This window comes from Hyperoodon ampullatus, assembly GCF_949752795.1.
Source record: "Hyperoodon ampullatus genome assembly, chromosome: 9".
NCBI lineage: Eukaryota > Metazoa > Chordata > Mammalia > Artiodactyla > Ziphiidae > Hyperoodon > Hyperoodon ampullatus.
Window position 1 is genome coordinate 10,459,073 of NC_136922.1, and position 23,052 is coordinate 10,482,124.

The 23,052-nt window shown below is 40.2% G+C and overlaps 1 protein-coding gene and 1 pseudogene across 2 annotated transcripts; both read left to right on the plus strand.

Annotated features, from left to right (window-relative positions):
• Positions 1-2,421: 2,421 nt before the first annotated feature.
• On the plus strand, positions 2,422-3,191 carry LOC307058222 (thioredoxin-dependent peroxide reductase, mitochondrial-like; annotated as a pseudogene). The gene has a single exon. The product of its transcript is annotated as a thioredoxin-dependent peroxide reductase, mitochondrial-like (transcript).
• A 13,849-nt stretch (positions 3,192-17,040) lies between these two features.
• On the plus strand, positions 17,041-17,685 carry TMEM60 (transmembrane protein 60; the record flags this gene model as incomplete). The annotated part of the gene is made up of 1 exon (XM_079711207.1): positions 17,041-17,685. One exon carries the CDS (start codon positions 17,041-17,043, stop codon positions 17,440-17,442), a length of 402 nt encoding a protein of 133 aa, XP_079567333.1. The 3' UTR covers positions 17,443-17,685.
• Between the last annotated feature and the right edge of the window lie 5,367 nt (positions 17,686-23,052).

The following is a 23,052-nucleotide window of genomic DNA, read 5'->3' on the forward strand; positions in this document are numbered from 1 at the left end:
CCTTATCTTATACCACATACAAAAATTAACTCAAAGTGGATTAAAGACCTAAGAGTAAAACCTAAAACTATAAAACTCATTGGAGAAAATGTAGCGTTAAACTTCATGACATTGTACTTGGCAGTGACTTATTTGGTTGTGACACCTAAAGCACAGAAAATAAAAGCAAAAATACACAAATGGAACTAAATCAAACTTAAAAACTTTTGTGCATCAAAGGATACAATCAATAGAGTGAAAAGGTAACCTATGGAATGGGAGAAAATATTTGCAAACTATGTATGTGATAAGGGGTTAATATCCAGAATATATAAAGAACTACAACTTAACAACAAAATATCAAATACCTCAATTTAAAAATGGGCAAATGACTTGAATAGACATTTCTCCAAAGATGATATACAAATGGCCAGCAAGCACGTGAAAAGATGCTCAACATCGCTAATCATTAGGGAAATACAAATTAAAACCATAATGAGATATCACTTTATACCCATTATGATGGCTACTATCAACAAAACAGAAAATAACGAGTGTTAACAATGACGTGAAAAAACTGGAACCCTTGTGCACTGTTAGTGCAATGGTGAAGTGGTGCAATCACTACAGAAAATAGTATGGAAGTTTCTCAAAAAATTGAAAATAGAACTACCATATGATCCAGCAATCTCACTTCTGGGTATATACCCAAAAGAAGTGAAAGCATGGTCTTGAAGACATATCTGCATACCCATGTTCACAGAAGCACTATTCACAATAGCAAAGAGATTAAAGTAACTCACATGTCCACCAATGGGTGAATGAATAAAGAAAATTATACAACGGAATATTATTCAGCCTTAAAGGAAATCCTCCCACATGCCACAACATGGATGAATCTTGAGGATATTACACTAAGTGAAATAAGCCAGTCACAAAAAGACCACAGCTGTATTATTCCATTTATTTGAAGTACCTAGCATAGTCGAATTCATAGAGGCAGAAAACATAAGAATGCCTTCCAGGGAATGAGGGAAGGAGTAAAGAGTAGTTGTTGTTGAACGGATACAGAGTTACAGATTTGCAAGATGAAGAAGTTCTGGAGAGCTGTTTCGCAACAATATTAATGTAATCAACACTACTGAACTATATACTTAAAAAATTATTAAGATGATAAATTTTATGTTATGTATTATTTACTACAATTTTTTGAAAACTCAGCTAGTATAGACTCTACATATACAGGTGACCCTTGAACAACAGTCTGAACTGCGCAGTTCCACTTATACACAGATTTTTAAAAAAATAAAAACATACTACAGTACTACATGATCTATGATTGGTTGAATCTGCAGATGCAGAACCGTGGATGTGGAGGGCCAACTCTAAAGTTATACACAGATTTTCGACTGTGTGAACGGTCAGCACCCCTAACGCCCACATCATTCAAAGGTCAACTGTATTCAAGAAGGGAGAAGAGGGACTTCCCTGGTGGCACAGTGGATAAGACTCCATGCTCCCAATGCAGGGGGCCCGGGTTCAATCCTTGGTCAGGGAACTAGATCCCACATACATGCCACAACTAAGAGTTTGCATGCCACAACTAAGAAGCCCATGTGCTGCAACTAAGAAGCCAGCAAGTTGCAACTAAGGAGCATGCCTGCCACAACCAAGACCAGGTGCAACCAGATAAATAAATAAATAAATATATTTTTTTTAAAAAGACAGAAGAAAGATTGAACATGTAAAGGAGAAATATGTAAGATATAGACAAAATTCAAATCAAACTTACAGAAATGAAAAATGTCTAATAAGAAAAATACACTGGATGAGAGAACAGCAGATCAGAAACTGAAAAGAAGAAAAGATTACTAATCTTGAGGACAGAGCAGGAGACATTATCCAAGTTGAAACAAGGAGTGAAAAAAAGATTTTAAAAAAATGAACAGAGCATCAGTTAGCTGTGGGACAATATCAAGTGGCATAATATACGCGTAACTGGAGTACCAGAATGAGAGGAGTGAAGAAACACAGAAAACCTATTTGAAGAAATAATGGACAAACTTTTTCTACATCTGATGAAAATGGTAAATCTACAAACCAAGAAGCTCAACAAACCCCAAGCATAAGAAACATAAAACACATTGTAGGCACATCATAATAAAAGTGCTTAAAACCAATGGTAAAGAGATCATCTTAAAAAGCAGCCACGGGGGGGAAAAAAAACCACTTTCAATATAAAGAAATTAGGATAACAGTAGATTTCATATTGGAAAAATGCAATGAGAAGACAGTGGTGCAGTATCATTAAAGTCCTGAAAGAAAAAACGTGTCAATCTAAAATTCTATATCCAGCAAAAATATATTTCAAAAATAAAGTCAAAAATATTTTTTCAGCTCTCTGCTTCTCCGTCTGCCCCGCGGGTCCCATGCACCCTGAAGATGGCAGCCACGGCAGGAAGGTTGCCCCAGGCTTCACTTGTCCAACACGTGAGTGCTATTCCTTGGGGCATTTCTGCTGCAGCCCTTAGGCCTGCTGCTTCTTGAAGAACGTGCTTGACAAATGCATTGTGTCTGGTTCTGGTCAAGCAAAATTCGCCTTTAGCACCAGTTCCTCATACCATGCCCCTGCCATCACCCAGCATGTGCCCTATTTTAAGGGTACAGCTGTTGTCAATGGAGAGTTCAAAGAAATAAGCCTTGATGACTTTAAGGGGAAATATTTAGGGCTCTTCTTCTATCCTTTGGATTTCACCTTTGTGTGTCCTACAGAAAGTATTGCTTTCAGTGACAAAGCCAATGAATTTCACAATGTGAACTGTGAAATCGTTACAGTGTCAGTGGATTCCCACTTCACCCACCTGGCCTGGGTAAACACACCAAGGAAGAATGGCGGTTTGGGCCACATGCAAATCACGCTCTTGTCAGATCTGACTAAACAGATTTCCCGAGACTACGGTGTGCTGTTAGCAGGTCCCAGCCTTGCACTACGACGTCTCTTCATAATTGACCTCAATGAGTCATCAAGCATTTGAGCGTCAATGATCTCCCAGTGGGCCGAAGCATGGAAGAGGCCCTCCGCTTGGTGAAGGCATTTCAGTTTGTGGAAACCCATGGAGAAGTCTGCCCAGCCAACTGGACACCAGATTCTCCTACAATCAAGCCCCATCCAACTGCTTCCAAAGAATACTTTGAGAAGGTAAATCAGTAGACCATCCCATGTGCACCTGCAGATCCCCACACCAGAAAAGAACCACAGCTGGAACTCACTTTTAGCATTTCAAAGATTATTACTTAGAGAAGGCAAAAAAACAATTATGCTTGTATTCGTAAATATTACTCTAAATGTTCTGTTTTTGTAACATTGGCCAAGGCTTTTAAAACTTGGTTAGTTACTAACGTAAGGAGTCCTTTATTGGCAGTGTATGGATGGATAGCTAGTTGCTATAGAATGTGCAATTCCTCTATTTCTTGGATCATGTCTTCAAAGGGAAAAGGAAACAATTCTTCTTTCTCAGCCTTACTTGAACCTTTGTATATATACCAGAGTAGTATGACAGGCATCAAAACTTCTGATCAAGGGTCCTGAGATTTTCTTCTTGAGTTTCTTTGTATTAAACTGAATTTTCTTTTAAGATCATAGTTTTAAGTTGTTAGCATCAATGGTCTAATTTAACACTTGCAGGACTTCCCTGGTGGTCCGGTGGTTAAGACTCTGTGCTTCCAATGCAGGGGGCACAGGTTCAATCCCTGGTCAGGGAACTAAGATCCCACATACCATGCAGTGTGGCTGGGGTGGGGGGTGGAAACACCTGCAATGAATGTGTATGTGACTGAAGCAAATGTGAATCATGTTTTTTGAAAAGCACCTACAGTGGCAAAGTGACTTAACTGATCATGCATGTTCCCCAGTCCTGAGATATATACTTTATATAGTTATTTTACTTATTTTGTTAGCTGACTTAGTGCCTACATACATTTCTAATATTGATTGGGTATAATTATAAAGGATATTTATTGAATCCAGGGATTGCATTTTGAATTTGAATCATTCATGCATTTGAATCATCACTTAATTATTTTCTTTCCTGAAGTGTTCAATGTAAAAAATATTATATATATACACACATAGTTTTTTTTCACACATACAAAAGCTGAAAAAATTTCATCAGTAGTACAGCATTACAATAAATACTAAAGGAAGTCTTTTAGGAAGAAGGAAAATGATACCAGATGAAAAAAGAATTCCAAAGGAATGAAGAGCCTTGAAAATGGTAAATATGTGGGTAAATTTAAGAGCGTTTTTTCTAACAAAAAACAAAAAAATATTTTTAATCCCTTTGAAAGACAAATGACCATTTAAAGCTAAAAAAGTAGAACTATATTGTGGAATTTATAACGTACATAAAACCAAAATGTATGACAATAGCACAAAGGCTGAGAAGGGAATATGGAAGTATACTGTTACAAGGTTCTTATATGATATAGGAAGCTGTGTTTTACTCAAAGTAGATGTGATAAGCTAAAGATGTACACAGCCACTACAGACAGGCAGTAAAAAAAAGAGCTATAGATAATTAATACTCCAATAAAGGGGACAGTCATAAAAAAATACTCCAATAATACAAAAGAAGACAAAGTAAAAAGGAACAAAGAACTGATGCGCCAGTTAATTAACAAAAAGATTAGGATATTTTTCTGGATTTTGTGCTATTTGTAACATTTGTCAACATTTAAAAATTCGTAATTTGCTGTGGTTTCTTTTCTCATTCTTAATAAATACTCACTTTCAAAAAAAAAAAAAACAAAAGAACCGATGGGACAAATAAACACATAGCAAGATGGTAGATTTAAACCCATCAAAATCAATAATCATATTAAATGTAAATGGTCTATATTAAAAGGCAGAGATTAGGACGCTGGATTAAAAAAAAAAAAAACAAGGACAAACTATATGCTATATACCAGAAATCCACTTTAAATACAAACACACAAGTAGGTAAAAAGTTAAAAAATGTAAAAAGATATATCACACTAACACTAATCAAAAGAAAGCTGGAGTGGCAATACTGATAAAGTAGACTTCAGAGAAAAGCACATTACAAGAGGGCCATTTCACAACGATAAAGAGATCCATTTCATCAAAAGATGATAACAATCCTAAATATGCATGTGTCTAGTAACAGAATTTCAAAATATATGAAGCCAAACTGATCAAACTGCAAGGAGAAATTGGCAAGTCCACAGTTATGTCAGAGATTTCAACACCCTTCCCTCAAAAATTGAGAGAACAGGGACTTCCCTGGTGGCCCAGCACCTAAGAATCCATCTTCCAATGCAGGGGATGCTGGTTAGATCCCTGGTCAGGGAACTAAGATCCCACGTGCCACAGGGCAACTAAGCCCAGGCACTGCGACTACTGGGCCTGCGTGTTGCAACTACAGAGCCCACACGCTCTGGAGCCTGTGAGCCACAACTACAGAGCCTGTGCACCACAACTACTGAGCCCACACATTCTGGAACACACCACAACTAGAGAGAAGCCCACCTGCCGCAACGCAGATCCCACGTGCCACGACTCAGACCTGACACAGCCATAAATAAATAAATAAAATTACTTTTAAAAATTGAGAGAACGAGCAGACATAAAATATGTAAGGATAGAGAAGATCTGAAAAACTCTATCAATCAACTTGATCTGACATTTATAGAACGCTCCACCCAACATTCTTTTCAAGTGCACATGAATCATTTACCAAGAGAGACTATATTCTGGGCCATAAAACAAGTCTCAATAAATTCAAAACGATTCAAATCACACAACGTATGTTCTCTGACCACAGTGAAATTAAATCAGAAATCAACATCTAAAAAATCCCCAAATATTGGAAGACTTGGGTATGTACCTTTAAATAACCAACAGGGTCAACAAAGAAATCACAAAATCAGCAAGGATTTTTGAAGTGAACAAAAATGACAACACGACATATCAACACTTGTGAGAGGCCACCAAAGCACTATTCAGAAGGGAATTTTATAGCATTAAACATTTATACTAGAAGACAATAAATTAACAAATTAAGTTTACATTTTAAGATTCTAGCAAATCAAGAGCAAATAAAATGCAAAGTAAATAGCAAAATGGAAATAATAAAGAATAGAAATCATTGAAATTGAGAACACAAAATCAATAAAGAAAACCAAAACCTGGTTCTTTGAGAATATCAATAAAACAGACAAACTCCTAGTCAGACTGAACAGGAAAAAAATGAGAAAACACACAAATTTACAGTCAGGAATGAGAAAGGGGACATTGCTACAAATCTTACAGATATTAAAAAGATAATAAAGGAATATTATGAACAATTTTATGTCCATGAATTTAACAACTTAGATTAAATTGACAAATTCCTTGAAAGATACAAATGATAATAGATGCTCACTCAAAAAGAAATAAATAAAAAGCCCTTTGTCTATTAAAGAAATTGAATTTGTAGTTAAAATCTTTCCCATAAAGAAAACTCCAGGCATAAGTATGCAAGTCATTTAATATTGTCTTAAGTTTAAGATACATGGAGAGATCAAGTATTTATTAACTATCATGTGCAGGCACTATGGATATATGAGTTTCATATGGTTATGTTAGTATTTCAACAAAATCATTCTGGAAGGAAGCTGTGTAGAGAACTGGTTAGTACGAGGCTAAATTAAAAGTAAAGAGACCTGGGACTTCCCTGGAGGTCCAGTGGTTAAGATTCTATGCTTCCACGGCAGGGGGGCCCACACTCCATCCCTGGTGGGAGAACTAAGATCCCATATGCCGCGCGGCCGGAAAAAAAAAGTAAAGAGACTAGTGACAATAATGAAATGATGAGGGCATGAAATAAGTCAGTGGCAATGAGCATTTTTTAAATTTATTTATTTATTTATTTTGTTTTTCTTTGGCTGGTTGGGTCTTCGCTGCTGCACGTGGGCTTTCTCTAGTTGTGGGCAATGAGCGTTTGTATTTTAACTTGGGGTAGGTGTCGGGATAGGGCATGATTGAAAGATAGATAATTACTAGAGAGAATAACCAGATGCAGTGATGGACTGGACATGAAAGGTATGGGGAGTAAAAGAGTAAGGATGTTCCATGATTCTTGGCTTGAACATCAGAAGAACCATTCATTAGAACAGGGAATACAAGAGGAGAACAAGAAGGTATGTTTAATTCTTCAACATACGGTACATTTAGACATTCAGTGACCAAAAGGTAGGTCAGTAGGCAATGTGATAATCCATAGAATCAACATTTAGGGAATCTGTGTAAATTAAGCTGCTCTATCTACCAGGATTACTTGCAATTAAAGCCTTCTCTATAACTGTACAATTAACTGCACAATGGCTTTTCTCTGTTAAAAGAACTTGAGGAGTAAGAAGGTAGTTAAGAGTTGAGAAGATAAGTCCCTTTCCCTATATACTTAATTGACAGTACAAGAGACCCAATTTCAGTGATCTTTTTACTGTCATTTAGAACAGCAAAACCCTATTTATTTGCTCTATTTGGTTTAATCAGTCTCACCTCCTTTCTTCAGAAAAAAATTTGAGAACGTGAAGCTCTCTCCCTATCTTTTCCCTTTTTTTGTTGTATGTGGCTACAATGATTCATTTCTTTATTCAACACTGCCTGTTACCTATATAACATCCATTGCCTCCTTTTAAGGTTTTCTTTGTTTGCCATTTTCTGCCTTTCCTTACTCTATTTGAGAATTGTATTTTTTTTAAAAGTATACCTGCTCAACTTAGTTGAACAATTGCAGCAACCTTTTTTTTTTTGAGCAAGTCTTATAAGCCAGGCAATGAATCAAGTGCTTCACATATATTAGCTCATTTAGTTTTCAAAATCTTGCAAAGTAGGTATCCCCATTTTATGATTAGATAAAACTGAACATCAAAAAGATTACATAATGAGGGGACTCCCTGGTGGTGCAATGGTGAAGAATTCGCCTGTCAATGCAGGGGACATGGGTTCGAGCCCTGGTCCGGGAAGATCCCACATGCCGTGGAGCAACTAAGCCTGTGCGCCACACCTACTGAGCCTGCGCGATAGAGCCCGTGAGCCACAACTACTGAGCTTGCCCTCTAGAGCCCAAGAGCCAGAACTACTGAAGCCTGCGTGCCACAAATACTGAAGCCCACGCGCCTAGAGCCCATGCTCCTCAACAAGAAAAGCCACCACAATGAGAAGCCCATGCACCACAACAAAGAGTAGCCCCGCGCGCAGCAACGAAGACCCAACGTCGCCAAAAATAATAAATAAAACTTTTTAAAAAAAGAAAAGATTACGTAATGAGCCCAAAGTTAGAAAACTGGTGGACTGTAGAACTGAAACTTGAACCTAGGTCTGTTGAGCACCAAAACTTGTGCCACATAACTTTCATAAGCTTTTTGTTACCTGTAAGAGACCTTTTACTGAATGTATGACTAAGGTGCTTTCATTCATGCAACAAACATGTGTGCCTACTACATGTCTTCAAACTTTCTGTAGATACACTTTTAATAGTCCCTTCCCCTACTGTTTCTGAAACTGGAAAGCTGCATACAGTACACTTTTTTGCCTTTACTTCCTCTCATTAAATGTCAAATTTAATCATGTTACGATTATTATCAGGTTGTGGTTCAGCCACGGTCATTTCCTGCTTCAGTTCCTGTTCAAAATGAAGTCCAGCATATTTTCTTTCCTAGTCCTCTAAAATTACCTGCTCTAGGAAGCAATTTTTCTTTTCTCATCTGAAAACTCACCTCTATTATTTTCTGTCATTTTAGCAATTTACAGGAAGCTAACAAGTTGGACTAAAAATGCAGCTTTCCTAAATGTCATTTAATATTTTCAACTTAGTCATATGATTCTGGTTATAAAGTGATCCACATTTATAAATCCAATGTGATATATATGGAATCTAAAAAAAAATGGTTCTGATGGACCTAAGGGCAGGACAGGAATAAAGACGCAGACGTAGAGAATGGACTTGAGGACATGGGGAGGGGGAAGGGTAAGCTGGGACAAAGTGAAAGAGTAGCACTGACACATACACACTACCAAATGTAAAACAGATAGCTAGTGGGAAGCAGCCGCGTAGCACAGGGAGATCAGCTCAGAGCTTTGTGACCACCTAGAGGGGTGGGATAGGGAGGGTGGGAGGGAGACGCAAGAGGGAGGGGATATGGGAACATATGTATAGCTGATTCACTTTGTTATAAAGCAGAAACTAACACAACATTGTAAAGCAATTATACTCCAATAAAGATGTTAAAAATAAATAAATAAATCCAATGTGAGTATTTACAGTTCTGTGCTAACCTCAGGGGAAGACATAACCATGGGACTTTTTTTCAGATTTTTCAAGGAGAGTCCCAATTTAAAATATTCTGTCCAACAGTCACATCTCAAGTTTCAGTTCAGAAAAGACAGTCAAAGGGTAGACACATGCAAAGGGTAGTTTGCAATATGGACTCTATATGGCAACAGAGTAGGTAAGGGGTGGGGGTTAAGGGAGGGCAATCAATCACTTAAGACTCTTCTTCACTTTACCTTACTTTATTTTATCTTTATTTTTATTTTTTTGGCCAAGCCATGCGTCCTGCAGATCTTAGTTCTCAACTAGGGATTGAACCCAGGGCCCCTGCAGTGGAAGCACGGAGTCCTAACCATTGGACCTCCAGGGAATTCCCAAGATTCTTCATCTTTTTTAAATAATCCCAAAACACATCTCACAAATTTGGTGCAATTGCCTTAGTCTTCTTTTACAGCTTAGGATGAAGTATCCCAATGAAATAATGAAATAGTTGCTTGCCTGAACATGTTTGGAAATGAAATTTTAACTGACAGTAGGGAAAATAAGTATTCAAAGGTAAATATTAAAGAAGAAGGTAACAATGCACAAACTCTTGAGATATTCCTATAATTTCAGTATCTAAGAATGCAATTCATAACCACTAAAATTGCCCAGCCACATTTCCACACAATGATCATTTCAATTTGGCCTTCAAAACTACTTTCTGTACAGAGCCACAATTACTTGCCACTCCCTCAACAACCCATATTCCGGTTCTCCTGCCTCCAGTTCTGTGTGTTCAGTGTTTGATGCCTTCCCTCCCCACTAATCAAAATTACCAGTCACAGTTTTAGGTTCCAGAGATAGCTCCCTGCTAAACCTCCAACCCATTCTCAACTCCGTTCAATTTATCTGTTCCTTCTTCTTTATTCAGGGCTTACCAATGTGACGATACTTTACATATTTTGTTTAATACTAATACTCCCCTTTGAAGCACTATTCTCTCCACTTAACAGATAAGGAGACTAAAGATGAAAAAGGTTTGGCATCATGTTCAAGGTCACAAAGCAAAACAGGAATTCAAACGCTGGTCTGTCTGAACTTTAACTGAATTCTCTTTCCATGAAACCACACACTCTACGGCACTCTCTTATAGTATATACTGCACTGTGTTACCGTTATTCGTTCAAATATCTCTCTCTCCCACTAAAGGGATGTTCCTCAAAGACAGGGAAGGTGACTCCATCCCTACATCCCAGCAACACTCAACAGTGCCTATTATACAGTGATCTCAAAGTGTTACTGAATATTCAGTTTATGGTTTTACAGCACTATTTTCCATTGATTAGTCTCCTTCAACCAAATCTCTACGAAGCCATTTTTACTGTGATGGGAAGCACAACAGCTTGGAATATAGGCTTTGTAATCAGATTGATTAGATGTGAATTCCACCTCCACCAACTTATTAGCTGAGAAATCTTGAACACCTGAGTTAACCTACATTAACTCATGCGAGGACAGTAATTACAGTAGCTACCTCCTAGGATTAAAAGGATTAAATGAGGTAACATAGACAATCCTCATCTTTTCTTACATGCTACCCTAAATTTTCTTCGGCTCAGTCTAGTGTAGCCTTTTTCAATACAAATTCCTTATAATTTTGATATTACTCAGCCATAATAAAGAATGAAATAATGCCATTTGCAGCAACATGGATGGACCTAGAGAGTATCGTACTTAGTGAAGTTAAGTCAGACAGAGAAAGACAAATATCACATGATATCGCTTATATGCGGAATCTTCAAAAAGGGTACAAATGAACTTATCTACAAAAGAGAAATAGAGTTACAGACGTAGAAAACAAACTTATGGTTACCGGGGGGGGTGTATATTGGAAGACTGGGATTGACATATACACACTACTATATATAAAATAGATAGCTAATAAGGACCTATTATGTACCACAGGGAACTCGACTCAATACTCTGTAATGGCCTATATGGGAAAAGAACCTAAAAAAGAGTGGATATATGTATAACTGATTCACTGTCCTGTACACCTGAAACTAACACAACACTGTAAATCAACTATACTCCAATAAAAACTTAAAAAAAAAAATGTCCTTGCAATTTTGAATGAAATGGACTAGCCAAAAAGGTTCATGGTTTAAAAATTGCTCAGGTCGCTTCCTTGACTTTTAGGGCCAGCTGTCCAGTGCCAGTTTGGACTCAAAAAAAGTTTATTCTTGGAGGCTTGACTATGCAAGAGTGCCCCCATTGTATACTGTATTTTATTTGCTCACCACATTTTCAAGCCCTACCAGCAAGTTTGAAAATTGGAACACAGACACTTCCTACTTTACTACCACCTAACTTAACACTACCTGACGCAGGAAGACAACTAATCTGTGTGGGAGGCAGGCTATTTCCCCTGCAAGAAAACGCTCCTGGAACCACCTGTGTCTGGTCTCAGGCATGGCTCATATTCCCCACACCTCCATATTGGTCTGGAATCTAGAGGCTAAGCCACTACACCTGACAAGAGGATACCCGTTTCCTTCTCTTCAACTTATCAACCCTTACTCCAAAAAGTTAGGATTTTATACTGTTATGCTATGTTATGGCTCTTTAGGCGAAAGTGCCTAGTTTCCAAATGATCAGAATTCCCCCTTAAAATTTTAAAAATCTACGAAAAAGCCCAGTTTTGGAGAAAAAAGTTTTTAAAAATACATAATCCCTAGAAACAAGAGCAAACACTAAGGCTATAACCACAGTCTCAAAGGGGGAAAAAAAAGAAAACTCTTCAAATGCGTAGTTGGCTAAAGCTAACCAAAAGCTATAAAATCAAAGTACCATAAATAACAACTAATCTCAAAGTAAGCAGAATATACCATGAACATGGTGAGCAAGTGTGCATAACAAAATACCTAACACAGTCACCACGAATTTTAAAATTACTTGGTACGTAGATACAGAGATTAATAAATGGTTCCAGATTCTGTACTTCCCTAGACAGTATATGTTGTTATAAAGCAGGGCCCTTTTTTTTTTTTTTTTTTTTTGGCCGGGCTAAAAATTAATAGGGTGACGGATTAGTGACAGAATAATCTCTGAAGTTCTACAAGGAGGTGTTGCGTTAGAAAGCCCTGACTCGAAGGAACAATACCAGAACACTGGCTGTCAACATCAGGCAGATAAAAATAAGAAAAGGTGAAGCACGCTGATGGACCGCGGCATTGTTTCCAGACAAGAAATATCCCTTTAAGGCCCATGCCAAGGATTTCAGCGCCAGCTCCGCAGTCAGTGCTGGAATCAGACAACTAAACTGTTGCCCGCTCAGTGGCAGCAGGGCAGCGACCCCCTCCAGTCGGCGTCCAGCGCGCGCAGAGTCGCCCCCTCCTCCCGAGCCCGCTCCTCCGGCTGCTAGCTGGCCGCTCCCCGCCGACCCCGGCTCGGCCACCCGATGACCCCGCACTCCCTCCAGGACCCGACGCGCCCCAAACATAGCGCCAGGGGAAGGAAGCGAAAGAGAGGGGCCTTGGGAGGGGGCGGAGGGGCGGGAGGCGGCGCTGGGCTTCGGCCCATCACCATCAAGGCTCGAGGACAGCGCGGGTTCGGGAGGAGGGAGGCTGAGCCTCCGCCACCGGCCAAATGATAGTATCCCGGAGCGCAGGTGCCGGCGGCTGCCGAGGAAGTCACGGGCGGGGAGGACGACGCGTTGCCCCCACACCCCCCACCTCCATACCACCCACCGCTCTTCCCCTCCCTCGTCCAGCTTCATCCTCCGCTTCTGTCAGAACCCAACGACCTCCACGCGGCCCGCCTCAGCGCGGAGGTGATGCCGACTCTTACCGTAGGAAAGGGCGCCGCGCCGCTAGGAGGCGGCTGGAGTGCGCGCGGGAGACACCGAGGCAAACGCCGCCGCCGCCGCCACGGGAGCCTGACGAGCCACAACGAAGCAACCCGCGGGCGCGCTGCCTCCAGAGCCGTCGCCCCACCCCCTCTCCCGCAGGATTTTGCGCCGGAGCCTGCAGTCTCCGCGCGCTGACTGGGAGACCGAGGGGAGGGGCGGGGCGCCCCGTGGAGGCGGGGCCCAGAGCTGGCAAGTCTGATTGGCACCTGTGGGCCCAATGGGACCGCGGACTCTCCCGGCTATGCTTAGACTGACTTCCCTCCTAGCCCGTAGCAGTAGAGAGGCGGGCCTACTGGCTTCTTTTATTGCCGCCTTTTTGACAAACCCGATCGCACGGAAAAGTCGGTTGGTTGGCACTGGCGGCCAAATGGTCCAATTACCGCAGGGAAGGGGCCTCTCAACCCAGATTGGCGTTCTCTCTACCTATAGGGTAGGCCCAGGGCGGTGAGACCCTGCCCCGGATGTGGGCGCGGCCCCGAGGTGGACCTGAGAGAGGTTCCACTGTGGCTGTTTGGAGAGGCGGAGCTGAGATCTTTTTCTTGATTATCATGTGACGGGTTCTGGATTTAATGGGGGAAAAAGCGTGGTGGAAAAGGCCAAGGATCCAAACTGGCGAGTTTCCTAATCTTCGCGCCCCTCTGCGCTCTCCAGCCAGCGGCGCTGCCAGGTGAGTCCGGGGCTCCAACGAGCCGGCATCCTCCGAAGTGCTCTCGCCCCCCGCGCCCCCACACCCCGGTGCCCTGGCCTCCCGATGCTTCCGTGGGCCGTGTCGCCGCCCCTCATCCCCTCACCCCCTCACACTCTCACACTCCCGGTCCCAAACGCACATACACCTCTTGGCACCAGGATTCTGTTTGCATTGTGGATCATATCGTACAAGAACTGCGTTCGACTCCAGAATGTACTGGTCCCACAGTGCAGAATGGGGGGAGTCCGAATAGGGCACCGCTGGCGGACCGTCGGCATTCGAAGACGAAGGGCAAGGATAGTTTAGGAACGTCCTGAAGTTCTGAGACAAGTAGGCCCGAAAATCAGGTAAGTGTAAGCAGAACGCTGTTCCTTTGGAGGACGGTCAGGTTGGCCAAGGCTGTTGCAGCAGGAACCTTTAGAAAGGGACTCATTGTTTAGAATAGTTCTGTATTGGGGGCCCATTAAACAAAACTGTCTTCGGGATGGGGCGAGTTCACTGGGAAGCGTCCTGGCAGTCGCGAGAGAAGGGAAATGGGAGATGGTGTGGCAAACACCATGGACAAATGATGCAGTCCACACACCTGGTACCGAGACGCTGAACTGTGGGCAGGGACCTTTAGATTGCCGTTTAGGGGAAGCGCAGGTTTTAACAATGGATAAGGAGCATAGACTTAACTGTTTTGCAGGTGCAAGAAATAACCACTTCAAATGAGCAATACTTCAGTTGAACACATTTTTGTTTTGGAGTATGCAGCTCCCTCCACCCTGCCCCCCACCGCCTTTCTTTAAGAAGAAAGACGAGTAGTAGCAGGAAACAAATATAATAAGTTAACGGAGATTTATTAATAATGAAATCGGAGTTGTAGGTCATCACTGAACCCCAGCATCCATAATGCTTCAAGTGTCATTTAAATATCAACAGAGTGCTTCCCAATGGAGGGCATTTTAGTAAAAGTGCCTACAAAAGTTTGTTGCATCCCACATAACAGAGCTTGTAGCCACAAGACTGTGTTCTTTGCAGCCTTTTCACCTCCAGTCTTCAAGTACCTGTGTTGAATGCAGCTCCCTTCCTATGACCAGTTGCTACTCAGTTCTTTACGAGAAAAAATGAAGCTTGACTCATCCAGTGGCTGGCTGATGGAAAAGTGACGTTTAAGCAACTGTGTTATCGTAAACCTTTTAAAAGTCCATGAAAATGGCCAGATCGATTGGAAATGGGAATTGAGCAAATTCAGTTTACAGTGTGAAGCCCATCTGTAGTTACCAATCAGTACGTACCTCTCCACTTCTTCCAAAGTCAGTCCCACATTCCACAATGGCAGCCTCTGGCCAGGAAAGGAGACCAGCACGGAAAATGCCTTCCTGGGAGCAAAAGCATCTGTTTTTCATACTGCAGTATGAAGTATCTGCCAGCCCAGTAAACAAGTTGAGTGCAGGCAGATGGGTACAAGGGAAAGAAGGGAGCTAGGAGACTCACAGGTCACTATTGAAATAAAACAGATCTATACTCTTGCACCATGACAGTCACCCACTGTTTGAAGTAGTAGAGATGTAGCAAAGTTAGTTCTAAAATATAATTACTTAAAACATGATAGTCTAGGGCATTTGATTTATCTAGCCAGTATCCTCACCTTTTCCCTGTTTCTTATCTTCCTGCATTTTTACTCCTATCACCCATGCTTTTGTTACCATCCCCATTACCTTCTGATCTTTTCCTGTTGCCATCAAGTGTCCTCTCTCATCCTCAGTCTATCACTGCCCAGTGGCTTATTTCCCTCTGTTTATAATCATACTTAGATTCCTCCTTTACTGAAAATTTCTTCTTGAACCTTCCTTTGTCATCCTCATTGTATGTCTGACCTTTCATCTTCTTTTCTCCAAATGTTTCAAAGGAATAAAATGTTGTCAGCTGTTTGCATTTCATTATCTTCTGTTAACTCCTCACCCAACTTCATGCAGCCTGGCTCCTGATTTCCCATTCTATTTACCCTTTTCCAAATGGTCACAAGGTTGACAAAAAAAACTTGAGTAAGTATGGAACATACTGTAAACCTATATGTGAAGATTAAATAAGTGCTTATACCTAAGTATTAGAGATGAATGCATTCCTATCAAAATTCCAAGTTTTTAAGAATTAGTGATTTTAGCATTGAAAAGCATGGAAGGTCAAAATAGTAGAAAATATTCTGGAAAAGAAAATGGTAAATAGGTACTAGACCTCACAGATATTAGAACATATCCAGTAACAGTCACACAGTACTAGTACAAAACAGAAATATAGATTAGTAAGACAAAATAAGACTATAAGAAATAGCCCCAATTATTGAATAATTTAGCATCTAAAATCACAAAATATCAAGTATTTAAAGTGGTTTTGATTATTGGATAGCAAGTAATAAAAAAGCATGATCGATACCACAAACCAGAAATATAAGTATTATTAAAAAACAAATTTTTAGACTAAGAAAACAGGTATTTGTAAAACCTTTGAGAAAATTTGATTTAAAAAATGCAAGACCCATAGATTAAGCTATGTGAAAATCCAGTGTTATCAATGTGTTCTATTTTATTTAACCCAATGACCTCTTTAAAATCATAATTCTACTTAATCTCTTAATTTTTTATTAACTGTTTCCGTCTTATTAATACTCTCCTCTCTTGGCTTGATACCACCCCTTCCTTTTTCACTTTAATTTTGAATGCTTTTTCTTAGTATTCCTTGAAATTGAATGACAATTAATAGGTGTGCAAGTGTACAAAAAGAGGTTAAGAACATCTCTTAGGTGCAGGAAAAAGATCATGAGTGCCTGGACTTGTGTGACAGCAGTGAAAAGGAGCAGACTGTTCTTGAGACATTTTGAATAGAGCTTATACCCAGTGGATATACTAAAAATTGTATTTTGTCACAGCTATAAGGAGTGATGGATATGTTGTCAAAGATGGCTACAGGTTTTATAGATGATGAAAGTAAGACTGGTAGGATGTTTTCAAAATTAGGAAATATGTGAGTGGGAAAGAGCCAGCTTTGTAAACCAGGAATAAAACATTTTTTTTCTGGTATCAAAACAATCTTGACTTTTTTTCCTTCTCTTAGGGTATATTTCCCTTTTTTCGACTCTGCAACAACCTCTTTAAACTGTTTAAATGAGAATGTCCTTGGCTCAGAGAGTACTACTCACCTGGCTTTTCACATTACTCTTCTTGATCATGTTGGTGCTGAAACTGGATGAGAAGGCACCTTGGAACTGGTTCCTCATATTTATTCCAGTCTGGATATTTGATACTATCCTTCTTGTCATGCTGATTGTGAAAATGGCTGGGCGATGTAAGTCTGGCTTTGACCCTCGACATGGATCACACAATATTAAAAAAAAAGCCTGGTACCTCATTGCAATGTTACTTAAATTAGCCTTCTGCCTTGCACTGTGTGCTAAACTGGAACAGTTTACTACCATGAACCTGTCCTATGTCTTCATTCCTTTATGGGCCTTACTGGCTGGGGCTTTGATAGAGCTTGGATATAACGTCTTTTTTGTGAGAGACTGACTTCTAAGGACATCATCTCATTTTATTGCTGTTCAACAAGCTATCATTAAAGTGTTCTGAATCCTTGCAAGCTTGAAGAATGCCAGAGAACTGAGAAAAATATCAAATGTAATTTTATACTGCTTCCATAAAGTAGTCTTGTTGAATCGTGGACTTCTAGTCAACCCAAAACTTAATTATTCAATATTTGAGTTATTAGTACCCTTATTGTCCTGTGTAAATAAAGTTTGTTTTGGATCTTAATTTTTCTACTTGACTATTGAATAATCTGTTTTAAGTATGTGATCAACATTTAAAGTAAATATAAAGCCTTTAACCTACATATTTGGGTAGAAGTTTAATATATCATGCCCCATTACTACCAAAGTAAATAGTGCTTCTCGATTATGAAGGAAAAACACAGTTACTGAAATAATTAGGGGCACCACTTCATGTTTACATTCAGAAAGAATCTGAGAGTTTGACAGTTTTTTATCTAGGCTAAGTTCATTGTTACCTCTGCCTGCTATTTGAAACAAATAAATTAGAGGTAGCATATTAAAACAGAGCAGAAGCTTGCCTCTTTCTAACGTTAGGGGAACTATACATCCCAGTTACGTCAGGAAAGTCCAGTTTATGCCTATTGTCCTGGGGTCTCAGGGAGTTAGTTCCCCTTTCATTCTTAGAAGTGTCCTGGTTTGAAAAATTATAGATCACCCTATGAGGGTACTTAACCAATTCCAGTGAAGTGTAGGTGGCAGTACTTACAAGCATTCCCAAGAGTCTTAAGTGTCTTATAACCCTAAAGCAGGGTCAGGGTGATGTTCTCACTTAGCTTTGGGAGTATCTAAAATAGTATTTTGTTCATTTAAAAAATATCTAACAAAAAAGTGGTTTCTGGCTGCTAATACTTGAGAGGATTGCTTAAATATAGCATTTTGATCTAGTTCTCTTTTGTAAAGACAGATAATATGACAAAGTTTCAGCCACAACACTACAAATGAATACTGCTTAACTCTTTGTTTGAAACTACAGAGGTAGGGTAAATAAATAAAAAACTGATCAGTTACAAATATTTCCCTGTCTTATAATTGGTATATATTAGTATTTGGGGTATGTAAAAATAGGATTAAGAAGGATAGTTAATATGGGGAACATAATGTTCCAAGACTTGATCAGGTATTCCTAATTCAATTGAGAGATCTAAACTATTTGGTCACTGGAATCTATTATTAATACATTCAAAGCAGAAGAAAGCTGTAATCTCTGTGAGAAACCAGATAGGAGGGTTTTGTAGTTTAGGAAAACCTGTATTTGTGAAAGTATCATCTAAGTATAAGCTCTCACAGAGAAAAGAAGGAACAGCACCACATGTAAACAATCAGCTGGGCCAGGAGTCAGCAAAATACTTCTGTAAAGGGTTATATAGTAAATACTTAAAGTTTTGTGGGCCATATGGTTTCTGTCACAACTGCTTGGCTCTTGTGGTGAGAAAGAAGCCATAGACTGTGGCTATATCTCAATAAAACTATTTGTGGACAGTGAAATTTAAATTTTGTATGATTGCCACATATCACAACATATTATTCTTTTGATTTTTGTTTCAACCATTTAAAACTGTAAAAACATTTCTTGCCTTACAGGCTATACAAAAAGCAGGTAGTGGCCTAAATATGGCCTATTGGCAGTATTTCCTGACCCCTGAGCTAGGCCATGAAACAAGCAAAAGCAGAAATTCTATATGACGTTACTAAGAGGAAATGTGGGACTGGTCTCCAAGGAAAAGAGAGAAAAGTTCAGTAAGAATTATATGTAATAGGCAACACAATAACCAGCTTGTTCACACATGAGGATCAATCCATTGTAATAGTATCTGAAAGAATCCCAGGAAGTAGAACTCTTGTTACTTAACTTGGTATACTGCCACACTAAATAAACAACCCGAAGCAGCAGTAAGTTATTAATGTGTGCCTCCCCGATTCGGACACCAGATGTGTATGTTTTTTCCCTACATCACCAAGGAATTAACTCAGTTCTGACACTATCTGGAGATCGCATCAGATACCACAAGTTAAGGGTTCAGTCCCAGAAAACTGCACGTGACCCCCACCCCCTCTGCCACTTCAGATGCCAGGCACAAATTCAGGTTGTCACCTTGCTTCTGACCTACCGCCTTTAGAATGCAGGTTCCCATGACCCTCTCCTTGAAGTTGATTAATTTGCTAGAGCGGCTCACAGAACTCAGAGAAACATTTGACTTACTAGAACACCAGTTTATTGTAAGAGGATATTAACTCGGGAACAGCCAGATGGAAGAGATTGATAAGGCAAGGTATGGGGAAGGGGTGCAGAGTTTCCAAGCTCTCTGGGCACACCACTCTTCCCCATCTCCTCACGTTCACCAACCTAGAAGCTTTCTGAACCTTGTCCTTTGGTATTTTATGGAGACTTGTTACATAGGCATGATTAATTAAAATTAAATCATTGGCCATTGGTGATTGAACTCAACCCCCAGCCCTGGTGAGGAGAGGGGGACTGAAAGGTTCAACTCTTTAATTGCTAGGTTGGTTCCCCTGGCAACCAGCCCAAATCCATAGGTTACCTAGGAGCTTTCCAAGAGTCTCCTCACTAACATAAGCTCAAAAGACACCTTAATCACACTAATCACTTAGGAAATTCCAAGGGTATCTGATTCCTATGCCAGGAACAGGGATGAAGATTAGATACATATTTCCTATTATAAATCACAATATCACAGCCTACTTTACAACGGTAAGGAATGAGAGACATAAAAGAAATTATGCTTACAGACGGAAAAAGCAAAACATGTTCATAATACATAAACAAGTATTGCAGAAAAATATACTCCCCTTGGTTTTAGCTATAAGATACCTCCTTTATAATAGAGATGTTTACTGATGGTGTTTATAAAAAGAACACATTCTGCCTTAAGAAAGAAACTTAAATTTGAAAGGTTTTAGTTAAGTCATTAATTTCCAGGTCAACACAGAGAAGAAGTAACTTAAACTGGTTTGGGCAAATACTTATCAAAAAGTCTGAGTAAGGGCTTCCCTGGTGGCGCAGTGGTTAAGAATCCGCCTGCCAGTGCAGGGGACACGGGTTCAAGCCCTGGTCTGGGAAGATCCCACATGCCACGGAACAACTAAGCTTGTGCGCCACAACTACTGAGCCTGCGAGCCACAACTACTGAGCCCACGTGCCACAACTACTGAAGACTGCATGCCTAGAGCCTGCGCACCGCAACAAAGAGGAGCCCCGCTCGCTGCAACTAGAGAAAGCCCACACACAGCAACAAAGACCCAATGCAGCCAAAAATAAACAAATTTATTTAAAAAAAAAATTCTGAGTAAAAGCAACATGTGAACAAAATAACTTTCTATAGCAATTAAAAATATGAAAAGTAGGAAATAGATATTCAAAGGAACCATGACTTATTCAACATTTCATGAACATAGAAACCAGATGTGGTGGCACCATCCATTACCACATGAAACATGACCACAAATCCACCAATGGAGAGCTTCCAAGCATTAAGAAAAATAGTTGCATAAAGCTTCAAGGAGCAGAGATCCATCCGTGGGCTACAGCTTACTGTAATTTTAAGAGTTATTAACCTTAGTATTTGGTCATCTGGTTTCTACTTTGCTTTTTCACAGTGCAGCAAATAAGAGGAACTGATATTGATTAATGAACAGAAGTGATGGCCAAAAAAGGAGAGGAAACCACAGAGCCATTTTCAAATAGGGGCAGGCATATTACTATGCACCTGCATCATAAAGAAAAGTTATTTCTCTCTATTGAGAGGAAAATTAGCAGAGTTCTTTTAGCATTACATTAAACAAAGGGGTTTCCTTTATCCTTGATTGATCATGTTTGCAGAGTAAACATCACTCTTCCTCAAAGTATTATTGGTGTCCTTAGAATTCATGACTTAGGGGCTTCCCTGGTGGCGCAGTGGTTGAGAGTCCGCCTGCCGATGCAGGGGACACGGGTTCGTGCTCCCGTCCGGGAAGATCCCACATGCCGCGGAGCGGCTGGGCCCGTGAGCCATGGCTGCTGAGCCTGCGCGTCCGGAGCCTGTGCTCCGCAACGGGAGAGGCCACAGCAGTGAGAGGCCCGCGTACCACAAAAAAAAAAAAAAAAAAAAAAAAAAAAGAATTCATAACTTAGATAAAGAAGGTACACAGGAAAAAAAACAAAAAACCTCCTCATGATAGAAAAACTAAAGCCCAGGTAAATGAAATGAAATTAGCCCATGGTCATTGGTAAATGGAGAAGTTTAACTCCAAATGCTATTTCCAAAAATAGGTTTCCTATTGAAGAAAAAAAAAAAAATAGAAAGCATCAACAGAAGATACCAGTTACCAGATGCTACATAAAGACAACACTGGATTAAAAGCTTGAGAGGGATCTACACTTCAATATTTTACTTTCATTTTGCTTGCCCTGTATTAAAGTTAGCCAATCATACTGTAACCATACTGGTAATCCTATACCATAAAGCAAATTTACTACCACAGTCTGTGACATGATTTTGAATTGCCATCCCTGAGCAAAATAGTGAACTAGGAAGAAGTTTGTTTTTGATGTCCTACCTCCACCATACCTCACCTTTGACCCCTTGATGCAACTTTTTCCTCTTGCCAGATGCCTATGCTCTGCCCAAAATTAGAGACAGGAATACATAGAAGTGATGTGAAGAAGATGTGAAATTAGGGTGACCCAGCACACAGCTCTTCTAACTATTCTTTTTACTATGTTAATTCCAGGATCAGAAGCTAACGTTTGTAGTGTCTGATATACCAAGCAATGTGCTAGATAAGCATTTGGCATGTGCTGTCATTAATTTTCACCACCAATTAACAGAATAGGTATTACCCCCTATTTTATAGATGAGAAATACAGACTAGTGAAGAAATTTCTCAGCATTATACAAGTGTACTATCCCCCTTTAATGACCCACAGCTGTACTGCTACAAACGCCCTCAGCATATCATCCCAGTGAAGTGGCTTTACAGAACTTTGTGAAAATGTGCCACCTGTATGTCCTTGTCCCACTCCTGTAACAGAATAAAGACAAAACTAGTGCATGTTATCATCTTGCTTCAATATTTTCAATTTTTGAATGTTTATTCATAGTATCAATAGGGAGAACAACACAAGCTTAATCAGAATGCCTGACAACCAGATAACCAGACTTTATCTTGCCAAATATGACTTAGAATACTTAAATTCTGCTTCAGACTATGAGATATTAAGATGCTTCTTAAATTATATTTGCTGGGCTTCCCTGGTGGTGCAGTGGTTAAGAATCCACCTGCCAATGCTAGGGGACACAGGTTCGAGACCTCATCTGGGAAGATCCCACATGCCACGGAGCAACTAAGCCCTTGTGCCACAACTACTGAGCCTGTGCTCTAGAGCCTGTGAGCCACAACTACTGAGCCCGTGAGCCACAGCTACCAAAGCCCACGCGCCTAGAGCCTGTGCTCTGCAACAAGAGAAGCCACCGCAATGAGAAGCCCACGCACCACAACGAAGAGTAGCCCCCACTCGCCGCAACTAGAGAAAGCCCATGTGCAGCAACAAAGACCCAACACAGCCAAAAAA